The 13,174-nt window shown below is 40.0% G+C and overlaps 2 protein-coding genes and 1 long non-coding RNA gene across 5 annotated transcripts in view; all 3 read left to right on the top strand.

The window, feature by feature from the left end:
• LOC117661483 (histone-arginine methyltransferase CARM1-like) overlaps nt 1-915 on the top strand; it is a 54,188-nt gene extending 53,273 nt beyond the window's left edge. The window contains exon 13 of the mRNA XM_034410323.3: nt 653-915. Within this exon, the coding sequence (XP_034266214.2) occupies nt 653-662 (10 nt within the window). The 3' untranslated portion in view covers nt 663-915. The remainder of the gene's footprint in view (nt 1-652) is intronic.
• A 1,786-nt stretch (nt 916-2,701) lies between these two features.
• On the top strand, nt 2,702-4,635 carry LOC148115147 (uncharacterized). The gene is made up of 2 exons (XR_015732264.1): nt 2,702-2,929; nt 3,448-4,635. It is a non-coding gene; the product is annotated as an uncharacterized LOC148115147 (long non-coding RNA).
• Nucleotides 4,636-11,524: 6,889 nt separating this feature from the next.
• PUM3 (pumilio RNA binding family member 3) overlaps nt 11,525-13,174 on the top strand; it is a 29,407-nt gene continuing 27,757 nt past the window's right edge. Inside the window, exon 1 of one of the 3 annotated variants that reach the window (XM_060690514.2) lies at nt 11,525-11,999. The gene's annotated coding sequence lies outside the window, so the exon portion shown is untranslated. Of the gene's footprint in view, nt 12,429-13,174 lie in introns of all 3 variants that reach the window. The other 2 variants (XM_060690515.2, XM_060690516.2) reach the window with 2 other exon arrangements.

Genomic DNA, 13,174 nt, shown 5'->3' with positions numbered 1-13,174 from the left:
AAATGCTTTCAAAAGGCTCTGACGATCCCAGCTGAGTTGCCTGATTGGCAGAGGCTTTTTTCTTTTAAATGCCTCTGCCAATCAGGCAACTCATCTTGGATCGTCAGAGCTTGGATCGTCAGAGGCATTTAAAAGAAAAAAACTTTTTTTCTTTTAAATGGCTCTGACGATCCAAGCTGAGTTGCCTGATCATCAGAGGGTTTTTTAAAAACCCTCTGCCAATCAAGGCAATTCAGCGTGGATCGTCAGAGCCATTTAAAAGAAAAAAAGCCTCTGATGATCGCACGGCTCAGCTGGGCATGGTGAAGGGCAGGGATTTTTGCTACCGGTTCTCCGAACCACCTGCCTCCATTGCTACCGTATTGGGTGATCCAGTCCTAACCGGGAGCATTTCACCCCGGCCTTAATCTCCAGTTTTCTCATAATGTCTTCATTGTGATCGTAATATTGTGAATGTGATGATGTGGCCACCATGATGTGATACAAATTAGATTTATGGCCATGTGGGTGATTTTAATGAAAATAAACGAAGGCATGTGGCTTTCATTATGTCATTGCATGCATCCAGATAGAGCTTTCGTTGTGCAAATTCTATCTGCTGAAACATCTTGTATGCATCATCCAACTTTTACTTTTTGAAACATTTGTATAGGTACGCTTAGATTTGATGAAACTAACTTGCTGGAAGAACAGCCAGGATTATAAACAAACCAAGGAGTCTATGAACAGTTAAATACGAGCATATTGGCATTGCTGCTTCTGTGAAATCTGTATGTACGTATTAAAAAAAATATTTTCTACAAATTGTATAATATTTGTGAAAACTATTTTTTCAGATGTATATCTCCAGCGTTTAAACACATCTGTTTGGAACTGTAATCCACTGTAATGAATAAATGATACTTGGTTGATGTACCACTTTTACTTTGAAATTTGTTATGGTGGAATCAGCAGGAGGAAGTAAATATGAACAGTATAAATTTGAAATGTTAGTCCCACGTTGCTCTTTGGAATTATTTTACTTGTCAATGGACATTCTCAATCATCCAGTTCATGGTTGCCCCAAAAGTGCTTTTTCCAAAAGGCAACTGGACTTTCTTGGTTCTTTTTTCTTTGAAAACATTTTACTTCTTGAATGAGAAGCAAAACGAAGCATCTTTGGGACAATTATTCTGTTTGTTCCAACTTAAGTGAAATTGGATTGCTACAGGAAATTGTATTTGGTTTCTCTTTGTAATGTTGACATTCCTTTCACTTTTATTCCTTTCCCTGAAATATTTTTAACATAACATATGAGCCATGGTGGCACGGTAGTTAGAGTGCAGTACTGCAGGCTACTTCTGCTGACTGCTGGCTGCCTGCAATTTGGCAGTTCAAATCTCACCAGGCTTCAAGATTGACTCAGCTTTCTATCCTTCCGGAAGTGGGTGAAATGAGAACCCAAAATTGTTGGGGGCAACATGCTGACACTGTAAACCGCTTAGAGAGGGCTGTAAAGCACTGTGAAGCGGTATATAAGTCTAAGTGCTATTGCTATAACCTACCTCTGTGTGTGTGTGAGTATGTGTATGAATAATATGAACAAAATATTATACTTCAATCTGTTTTAGTATGGGCAATGTAATTTAAATATTAAAACATTTAAATATCTAGAGTTTATTTTCAGCTAGCCAATAATAAATAATTAACTACCTTGTGGCAAATGGCATTAGAGTACTTACTTGATGGATGTCATCAACCTATAATAATATTAATGGTTGGGGGGGAAACAACTTTGAGTCACTCAGCAATGCAGCCTTCTTAAAATCAATTTTAGATGGAAGAGCGTATAACCTCTGCATCCATTTGCATATATTATGCAAATATATACAAATATATGTAAAATATAAAGAGGTTTTAACAGAGTAATTTTCAAAAATTATTATAAGATAATATAGAAACATATATTATAAGAGAGAAGTATGCAAAAAACTGGAAAAAGTAATTGACTAAGAGACATGAAGTCATCTACCAGTATCTTGAATAAGATGTTGTTGAGTGCACCTTAATTCCAGCACCTGTTTGGGAAAAAGCAAGTAAACTTGCTCTGTTTCTTTTTAAAAAAAAACAAAAAACTTAAAGCCACTTATCTTGCCAAGCAGGAATACAAGCATTCAATAAAAAATATCATATAAAACATTAAAATAATAGAGACCAGAAATTTAAAATTTGGTTACAATTAAATTGACCAAGATAGAGAGGAAAAGAACAAGTGCACATAGGGAGAATGTGAGTCACACCTAATCCATTAACCACTTCCAGGATGTCACTCCCACTGGGGCCCCATGCCAGCTGGCAGAGCCATGTCCTTTTGGAAAATTGAAAGGGTCTCACCTCTCACCTCTGGGAGCATGATGTTCCAGAGAGTGGGAGCCAAAGCAGAAAAGGCTCTTCTCCTGAACTGCATCAGCCAAAGTTCCTCAATCAACAGGATCTGCAATGGGCCTCTTCTGTCGGCTTGGGTGGGATGGGCTAATCCCATTGGGGTGAGACCGTTCCTTGGGTAAGATGGTTCTCTTTTTAAGGGAAGATTGAAAAGTAAATGAGAGAAGGGCACTCACTGCTGCTGGAGCAAAGCATACTCAATCCTCTGTCAAATCATAGCGAGTATTTCAGCTCCCTAGCTCCCTAATCACTTACTCCTTCTGTCGTTGCATTTTAGCTTTGAAAACTCCAATTTTTGCCCTCAAGACAGTCCTATTAAGCAGCTACTGCAAGAAGTCCTACATTAATCTTCCTAACCTGTTGGATATAATATGGTTGATAAACTGAAAGACAGAAAGCTTCATTTATTTCAAGCCAGTTAACTGCACAGATGATCAATCTGGCAATCATAATCCATAAGGTCATAATTGTAATGTGTCCAAGGAGTTGAATATAAGAAACCAAGGTATTTACTGAATGTCACAAAGAAGTATTCTTTGAACTCCATTGCTGAGAGAGGGAGGGAGGGGAGGGGAGGGGAGGGAGAAGGAGGGGAGGGAGAGGGAAAGGGAGAGGGAAGGAGAGAGAAGATAGATTGATCAATAGATAGGTAGAAGGATTCAAAGCACCAAAGTGGGTGAGAGATGTTGGATAGAAAGAAAACGTCTTTTAATAAAAGGGTGACATGATTAAAAGTTAGAATAGAGATAGAAATAAGAGAAAGGGAGAATATTAGGGTATACATTTTTACATAATTAAATAAAAGCAATAACAAGAGGGAAGCGTAGAAATTGAATGGTGGTATTATTATGTATGGTCAAATAATATGGTGAGTGCCATTAGAGCAATGTATTAAAACATGGAATAATTAAATAATTATAAACTACCAAAAAAGAAAGAAAGCTAGACAGATATAGAAAAAATGATCAAAGCAAATGTGTTTACCTTCTTTAAAAAACCAAACTTACCTCAATTTAATTCTAGATTCTTGGAAACCTACAGTAAATGAAGGCTATCATTTGGATTACATACTTCTGGTTGTTTACAGCACATGTATCTCAATCTGTAAGGTGTGCTATCCAATCCTAAAACGCCTACAATCTTGATCACAAGTGGTAATAATGGGAAAAAGCAAAAGGCAAGCTAAACTCTTATCAATGACCCTAGAGCATCACAAAGACTTGCAGAATACAGATTTAAAAACAGAATTTAGATCAAAGACCTGAATAATCTTGACAACTTCAAGGAAATTAATAAACATAGCAAGAGAAAAAGAAAGTCATCTATATATTATGCATCCTATACAGTGGTGAAATCCACATTTTTTTACTACCAGTTCTGTGGGCGTGGCTTGGTAGGCATGATGTGGCTTGGTGGGCGTGGCTTGGTGGGCATGGCGGGGGAAGGATACTGCAAAATCTCCATTCCTACCCCACTCCAGGGGAAGGATATTGCAAAATCCCCATTCCCTCCCCACTCCTGGGGCCAGCCAGAGGTGGTATTTGCCGGTTCTCCGAACTACTCAAAATTTCCACTACCGGTTCTCCAAACCGCTCAAAATTTCCGCTACCAGTTCTCCAGAACCTGTCAGAACCTGCTGGATTTCACACCTGATCCTATATATGATAGCTACATTTCCTACTGAAGGGCTTTGAAAAAGATATTCAATGCTGTGATGTATCTACAAAGATCATAAGAGTGCAAGCAATGTATTCCCTGTGATGCTCTATGAAGAAAAAGTTGGACTTAAAGAAGCAGGAATAGAAATAGTACTGATACTTCAGAATTTTGGTATGGGAGATTTTTGAGAACACCATGGATATAGTCAAGAAAACAAACAAATGGATCATTGAACAAATTGACCTGGAGTCTTGACCATGCTCAAGTTATCCTTCTTCAGACACATTATGCAAAGACCAAGTTTTTTGGAGAAAGTTGTAATGCTGGGAAAGGTGGAAGGAAAGAAAAGAAGACAACCAGCAACAAGTAGATGGACTTAATTGCAGTGTTAATGAATGCACTATTGAAGACCTGAAGGGTAAATTGCTAAGAGTGAACGCCAAATCAATGGCCCATAATCAACTAAAAAAAAAAACCTCTACAGGAAATAATCAGGCAATTTAAATACAAAACTCTACTTAACTAGACATTTAAATAACAAAAAGATAAAAATCTTTAAAGATAATAAGGGCTCATTCGGCTTCCATGGAAAAAACCTTAGAATCTAAATAAGAAAATTAAGCTTCCTTGAAAAAATAGATAGGATTCCCAAATGCTTTGTATTTCATTACTGTTTCAAATCAGTGAACATTATGTTTTAGAGAACTCAAAATGAAACACATGCATCTGTCACCACAAAAAAAGACAACCAGCAAATAGCCAGTATTTGGCTTTATCTCAGACTATCAGTTTTACAAGCATCACTCTCAGACAGAATTAGCTGGAAATACACAGCAAAAATTATTAAATGGAACATTTTCCAAAAGCATTTGGCAGTGAAAGGTAATCCTGTGTTGTATAACTGCTTCAAGGTGTGAGAAATTTAAACCTCCCCCCCATAGCCACAAATAAGGAAAGAAAAAATATGTGTGAAAAAAAGAGTAATTGTCCTTCCATCAAAACTAGCATTTGGCATAGTTTAAATGTGTAAGCAGTGCATCACGTTCAGATGGATTGCATAATTAAAAAACATTTAAAGGCCCAAGGAAGCTTTGCAGAGCAAGATGTGCAGCATATAAATTTAGATGATAGATAAGATAGATAGATAATGATTGATTGACATAGATCATGGGTGTCAAATTTGCGGCATCACGTTGCTGTCACATGACGTTTCACGACTCCCATTTGTGGAGCTGGGGTGGGCATGGCCTGTGCATATTCAAATAGTTTAACAACCAGTTTTCTGCCTTAATGACTGCTGGGTGGGCTTCACTGGGTGGTCATGTGACTGGGTAGGTGTGGCCAACTCAATGTCACTCACCTGGCCTTTCCTCGCCTGGCCTTTCCTCGCCCCTCCCCTTCCAGCCTGTCCTCACCTCGTCTTGCATGTATGGTGAGAGAGGAAGCTTTTTCAAAGTTATCTTCCCCCTGATACTAGCCAATAAGATGAGATTTTGCTATCAGAAGACCTGATGTATATTTCCAAGTATTGTTTATTATCATTCTCTTGGTAAGACTGAATCGAGAGATTTATAAAGAATAAGAGTTGGAAGGGACCTTGGAGGTTTTCTAGTCCAACCCCTGCTTAAGCATGAGACCCTATACTATTATGGACAAATTTCTTCTTAAAAACCTCCAATGATGGTATACCTACAACTTCTGAAGGCATCCCATTTTCCTTCCCCTCCATCAGCCTTACCTTCCAGCCCATGGGGCTCACACTGTTCTCACAGCAGCAGTCTGCATTTTGAAGTGCGCTGGCCAGCAGGCCAGCGAGGGAGGGGCAGCTGGTAGAGGGGCGATGCAGGCAGTGTAGCATCATGCTCCTTGGTCTCCCGTGACCCCCCTGGTGGGCAAGACCCAGAAGCTGTGGAGAATCTGGGAGGGGGGCAAGATGTGGGCTGGGGGGGGGCTGAGTCGCAATGGCTCAGCCCTGGCTGGCTCACTTTCCCCTCTGCCATTAGCTGTGGGAGGAAGGTAAGGTCACAGGATGAAAAAAAAGGCAGTTGTGGGGGAAGAAGCAGGGAGAGTGAATAAGGGGCCTCTGAAGGAGGGGAAACAGGGCGGAGGTAAGCGGGCCAATTTGGCAAAGGGTGAGACCGCAGTGGAAACTTGTGGGAGCAAGCGGGGTGGTGGTGGAGAGGTGTTCTTTTAGAAAACTCAGGAACTGGTGCATCCTCCAACCTGAGGCGAAGGGTGAGTGGGCGGCATGCGGGTGGAAGGATGATGAGAGCCAGGCCCGAAAGGTGGCCAAGCATCACTCTGTCCACCCTGAGGCGGTCCTTTAGCTGAGTGCCTTACTTTTGTGGGCAGCCATGGTGAGCAGGCGAGGCGCAGAGATCAGCTGGGCTGAGTGGTCTGGGCGAGCAAGCAAAGGAGCCAGAGAGTAGCTAGGCATGGGCATGACTCTAGCCACTGGCCAAGGTGGGCAAGATAGGGCGGGGCCAGCCAGTGGTGCGATTAGCCGGTTCTCTGAACTGCGCAAAATCTTAACCGGTTCTCTCAAACCGGTCCAAACCGGCTGAAGCCCACCTCTGCCTGTGCGTGATGCATCTGGCCCACAGGCTGCCAGTTTGACACCCCTGTCATAGATGATTGATAGATGATTGATAGGTAAATAATTATAGAGAAATAGATAGCTCGATAGAGCTAGATAGCTAGGAATGTTTGACTTCACTTTTCAGTGTAATGTTACCAGATTTAACCATATGCTACACATTCACAGATCTTCAATGTTTTAAGAAAGAAGCAAGACATGACCTAATGTAGCATGGCATCGTTTGACAAGCAAGAAATAATACAGCCTTGTGTTAACATAAACCTTATTATCTTGTCTATTATTATACCAAGATGAATAATCCATTGATCTTTTTTTGCTTTTTCCATTGTTGAAATGTTGTAAAAAGAATCGTATAAACTGAATTCCAGTTACTTCATCTTGAAATGTTCACTAAGGAGCTATGGATTATATTTATCAAAAGAAACTAATCAGTAACACTGAAAAGGGCAGGCGACTCTAGAATAAGATTTTATTTATAGCAGCTGGAGTCATTTCACTAAACCATTAGAATAAATTCTACGATAGAAATAGCACATTATGATAAAGCAATTGTTTCTAATTGAAACAATAAATTATCCAAAGAGTAGTTCTGACTATTCCTGAATGCTTGGCTCTGTGTTTGCTGGCTATTTTACAGATTGCCATGCCAAACTGTAAATTAGGTTTGAACCTATCATTTTCCAAATGGTTTTCCATTTCACTGGGAAATCTATTTTCAAATAGGTCAAAGTATCTCTGAGCATTTGCATCAAGCTGGAGAAGTTGTGAAGTCTACAGGTTGCAGAATGTGATATTGCAAATAGGAGAATCAATATCCATTTTCCTAACTTGTTTGAACTTCCTTTGATTCTAAATGTAAACCTGCAACCACTTTTGAGAATAAGATTCACTGAATTCAATTGGAGCAATTCACTAGATCTACCCAGAATGCAATTAACTTTTCCAACTCTTCCTTTCCCACTTCATTTTAATCATAACACCATGATTCTTTGGTCATCTCTACTGCAAGCTCTGCTCATTCAATAGGAACACTGTTTCTGTGAAACATCCTTTACCTTCTTCCTGTTTATAACATTTTTCGTAAAGTCAATCTTACCTGAACACGGTATTTTCATTGCATTTATCGGTTTGTAGTCCACAATACATTTCAGCTGAAAAATTGTGTGGTTTCTTCAGTGGTAGTAGCCATGTTTGTTGCATTAAAAACATTTTGCATTATCCTAAACCAAATGTATTTCTGTAAATTATGGAACTCTGCAGCCCATTCCACCAAACTGCCTCAAGTTATTCCATTACAGGGCAGCAGTTACAGCCTTCCAGCTTTTCCTTCTGGACTTCCCAAGCATTTCCATCCATTGGCCACACAGCATACTTTTAACTCCCTAAACCATTCTGCAGGCTTAGGTTGATGGAACACACTACCTCATTGTGAGTTTGTACCAACTTTGGCCAGCTTCAATGACTTGGAAAAATAGTGCCATCTATTTTTCCTTCACAGGCAGCAAAATGTCTTAGGCTGGCCATGTTCACCTTATGCATGAAATATTCTATTCAAAGGCCGTATCTAATGTGCATAATTTACATTTTAACCAGGGTGGATTTGATTTAAATTGAGTTGATTTAAATCACAATTTAAATCACTAGTAAAAAGACTTGATTTAAATCAACTCAATTTAAATCATAATTTTTAAAGAGCAACTGTCATCTCTGCTACTCCTTTGACCCACTGTTGACTCACCGAGAGTCCCAGTGTTGCAGAATATACAGCCTCATGCTAGATAACTAAGCTCCATTTCATGCTGAATAAACTAAATTATTTATGTATCTTAAATAGAAAACTATCTTACGATAGATTTTTACCCCAAAAGTTTTTTATTAAAATAAATTCAATAAAAATCAAAAAAATCCGATTTAAATAAAAAAATCCGATTTAAATCAAAAAAATCTGATTTTTTTTAAAAAAAATTTAAAAATCATTGATTTTTATCCACCCTGATTTTAACACAATGTAAGGTTATACCATTACTATCAGACCACATCGTTTGCTTGTTCTGCTTAGCAAGTTGACCATTGGGGACAACAATTCACGCAACTTATGAAAGCTAGGAATGTTTATCCCATTATCAATCCATTTACAATGGCAGAAAATAGCTGTTCGCCAAAAAAATTCTCCCTCTATTTGCAATAGAAATGAGACCCCAAATTGGCATATCTGGCCTTTTCATAATTTTAAGTAGGCCTTGACTAGCGTAAAGCAAGCATTTGTGCAGTTAACAGCTTACCAACATGCAACAATATATCACACTTTGCTATAAAATCAATCAAATCGTTTTTTCCAAATATCTCCCAGGGATGGGATGCTATAATGCAAGTTATTGTTGCTCCTGGAAGGATATTACAGATTCACTTAAAATCTGATAGATTTCATTGGGACTCCTCTGCAGGCTAGCCTGAATTTGTTATAATGAGAAGAACATGTGGGAGACACAGGAAGGAAATTAAGCCGAGCGAGGCTAATGATCAGTAAAAAAGGCTAGCACATGTATTAATGGTGTGTAGGACTTAATCTTTGCAAGTGTTATTCAGAATATTACTGCTATTCTTAATTCTCCAGGCAAATATAAGTGTAACTTTGCTTTGACTGAAATGTGACTGCCATCTGTTGGTGGCTATGCTTTTTATTCCACATAAAATGGCATAAAAAGATGGAACTTCAAATTAAATCATGAACTTATTTGGTCACCTATACTCTTTAGATAGACTTTAATAAATACAACATCTTTTTAAAATTGGTAAATTCAAATTAGTAAAGAGCATCTCTACAGCATGGTTTTCAAGCACACAAAGTAACTAAGAAACCAATTTGCTAATTTATTCTTTCAGTCTAGACAAGGCCAGCACAAGATGGCACTGAAGAGAGAAAAACACTGGGCCACATTACAAGTGATAATAGCGTTACAATAGTAACTAGGATATTCATCACCACCACATACATATATCTGGTAGGGTTTGTGCATCTGCAATGGCTCTATAATAGAACGTAATTCAACGAGTGGCCTTTTTTTTTTTTTAAATGGAAGGCCACAATTTCTGATTGTTACACAGCCATGAGAGGCATGAGCTGTATCAGAAAAATTATGATAATCTTCACTTGGGTCATAGAAAATTTCCCTATTTATACCCATGGTTTCTACAGCTCTATGGGTTGGCAGCTAGAAGACTCTTAGTATTTCTGAAAATAGTTTAGGATCGCAATCACTTTATATACAAAGTTGTGACCAAACTGAAATTGAAATCTTGTTGCATAGAGAAAATGTTGATTTGATTTATGCAGTTTGAAAAATTGTTCTCCAATCGTTCCTGTTCTTGGTTCGCAGATATTGTTTCAGGATAGGACATTTTATGTATTTTAACATTGTAGATGGCCTCCCATCACATTATCACAACCCTGGGCAACTAATAGGATATTAAAAAGCAACAAAACATAAATCCAAAAAACATTTTTAAAAAACCCTGTAACAAAGCCATTCAAATACAGTCTTATGATTTGCTGAGGTCCACAAAAAAACACTTTCAATCATTCACATAGACATCATTTTCTATTTTGAAAATCCCTAACTAGCCCCTTTCATTGCTATTCTTACAAAACGAGAAAAAATAAGTGTGGCATGCCTTTTAAGTTGACATCTTGGAAATCTTACATCTAACAGCACCTATGCATTTATTCATTAAGGGGTCCAAACTGAGAAATGTGCAGCACCTGAGGATCTTTAATTTCATAATGCAGAATGGGAGGTAGGCATCACCTCCCACAAGTAGGACCACCATTCTTCAGATGTGGGCTCAATTGATAATGATTTGCAACTCTTTAATAGTCTGGGAGTCCTACTGGATAATCACTTAAATATGAGCTAGCAGTGTGCTGTAGCCACCGCCAAAAAAAGCCAACAGTCTTAGGCTGCATTCACAGAGGGATAGAATCAAGATCACACGAAGTGTTAATACCACTTTATAATGCTTTGGAAAGGCCACACTTGGAATACTGCATCCAGAATTGGTCACCATGATGTAAAAAAAAAATGTTGAAACTCTAGAAATAGTACAGTACAGAGAAGATCAACAAAGATGATTAGGGGACTGGAGGCTAAAACCTGGTTTATTCGTTGCTGGAATTGGGTATGTCTAGTAGTCTAATGAAAAGAAGGACTAGGGGTGACATGATGGCAGTATTCCAATATCTAAAAGGCTGCCACAAAGAAGAGGCACCTGAGGGTAGGACAAGAAGCAATGGTCGGAAACTAATCAAGGAGAGAAGCAACCTAGAACGAAAGGAGAAATTTCCTGACAGTTGGAACAATTAATCAGTGGAACTATTTGCCTCCAGAAGCTGTGGATGCTCCAACAATGGAGGTTTTTCAGAAGAGATTGGACAACTAATTTCTGTTATTCTGTTAATAATGATGCTAAATAATGATGCTAAATGCAGGGACCTATTTTTTCCCTTTATGAGCTCAATCTACTCATTGGGTTGGTGGTATGGGAAGAAAGGGAGGAGACAGCGCTGTCTACCCTCAAACTCCTAAAGCAGGGGTCTCCAAACTTGGCCACTTTAAGACTTGTGGACTTCAACTCCCAGAATTCCTCAGCCAGCAAAGCTGGCTGAGGAATTCTGGGAGTTGAAGTCCACAAGTCTTAAAGTGGCCAAGTTTGGAGACCCCTGTCCTAAAGGATATTAAATAGACACAGACACACAGAGATCGGACTCTCCATGACAGAGTTCCTGTAATCCAGTCTTTCCCAATCCGGTGCCCTCCGCAGGAGTTGGTCTTTCAATATTTCGCTCCCCAGACAAGAGGATGACGGAAGCTGCGCAATTTCTTCAGGAGGAGCGCGAGGTTGAAGAACGGTTAAACGGCCGCTTCGATCCCAGTGAAACCAAACCAACATAGCATCTCAGTGGTCGCTTTCGGTTCCCACTGGAACCCTGCAACGGGGAAAGGGGTGGAAGCATAAGGCCGGATGCGACTCAGTAGAGCCACTCTGCCACTCAATCTCCATGGTGTTCATTCAGCAGGCATGGTTCAATTGGGAACCGGAAGAGCCGCTTCAGCGTCTTGGGTTCCCTCTAAAGTCTAGGAGTTATAATCAATCTCGCCGCTCGGGATTGCTCCACGCTTGCTTTACGGCCGCGCTTTTATCACGCTGTCGTGAATCGCCGTCAAGCAAGATCGACGGGGAACGTAGCCTATACCGGAAGCAGGGGGGGGGGAAAGAGAGGAAGTCTCGGAAGGAGCGGCACACGTGCGGCTGGTAGTGGGTGAGTCTTCCTGCGGGAGGGAGACGGCGACGGTTGAGTTGTTTTTAGGGCGCTCGAGCGAGGGTTTGCGAGTCATATCTTCGTTTCCGGTGGGCTCTTTCCTCAGCTTGCATGGGCTTCTTGCGCTCACCTTAACCAGTCGTTTACGGCTTATGAGAGTTGTTGTAGTCCAGGGGTGGGCAAATGTGGCTCTTATACAACCTGTGGACTTCAGCTCCCAGAATTCCTGAGACAGCCAAACTGTCTCAGGAATTCTGGGAGTTGAAGTCCACAGGTTGTAAAAGAGCCTCATTTGCCCACCCCTGTTGTAGTCCATCTGCTGCTACCCCTCCCTTCTTGGAAATTAGGCAAATTTGGGGGATTTGTAGGGTAGCTGTTTCCCTTCTTGTGGCTATCCCCGAGGCAGGAATGACTTGAGTACTGTCCTAGGTGGGTTTAGACTACAATTCCCATAATCTCCCAGTAGCGGGGTCTCTGGAGGTTGCCTGGCTGGGCTTTCAGCTCTTATTCACCCTCCTAATACTGTGATCCAGTGACCTTAATAAACAGTTTCTCAAACGCCTAAGAAGTAGAAGGTGAACTGTTGATCGTGAAAGTAACCGTGTTAATACATCAACAGTTCTTAAAAGAAAGTCATATTTAATACATTGCAATAGTTCAAATACTACGGCTGTTCTGCTTGTATGGTCTTTCCAGTAATTTGTGCATTGATGCTTAGTTTAGAATTTGCAGGATGGATACCAAAGAAAGAGAACATCAAAGATGATGGATAAATGGTTGTATATAAAAAGACTAGAATCTCATTTTGGATTGATGGAAACCAAAGCTTTTATGACATAAAGAATAGTGGATCCAAATCTTTTCTAAATCCAGCCTGTCCTGAAATGGGTCTTATCTTAGGCAACTTATCTTCGTCTGTAAGTTATCTTAGCCAATTAAGGCATCAGGCTGGAAACCAGGAGACGGCGAGTTCTAGTCTTGCCTCAGGAATGAAAGCCAAGTGGGTGTCTTTGGGCCAGTCGTACGCTCTCTCAGCCCAAGCAAGATTGTTGCTTTGGGGGAAAAAGAGGAGTGGGAAGAAATATTATGAATGTTCGCCGCCTTGAGTTTCTTAAGTAATAAAGGCAGGAGAAAACACTGCATTATACCATTATGACAGAAATATACCTGGTATT

This window comes from Pantherophis guttatus, chromosome 2 (genome assembly GCF_059756535.1).
Source record: "Pantherophis guttatus breed Tessera chromosome 2, ASM5975653v1, whole genome shotgun sequence".
NCBI classification, from domain to species: domain Eukaryota; kingdom Metazoa; phylum Chordata; class Lepidosauria; order Squamata; family Colubridae; genus Pantherophis; species Pantherophis guttatus.
The sequence above is the reverse complement of the archived record's forward strand: the minus strand, read 5'-3'. Positions and strand labels throughout refer to the sequence as shown.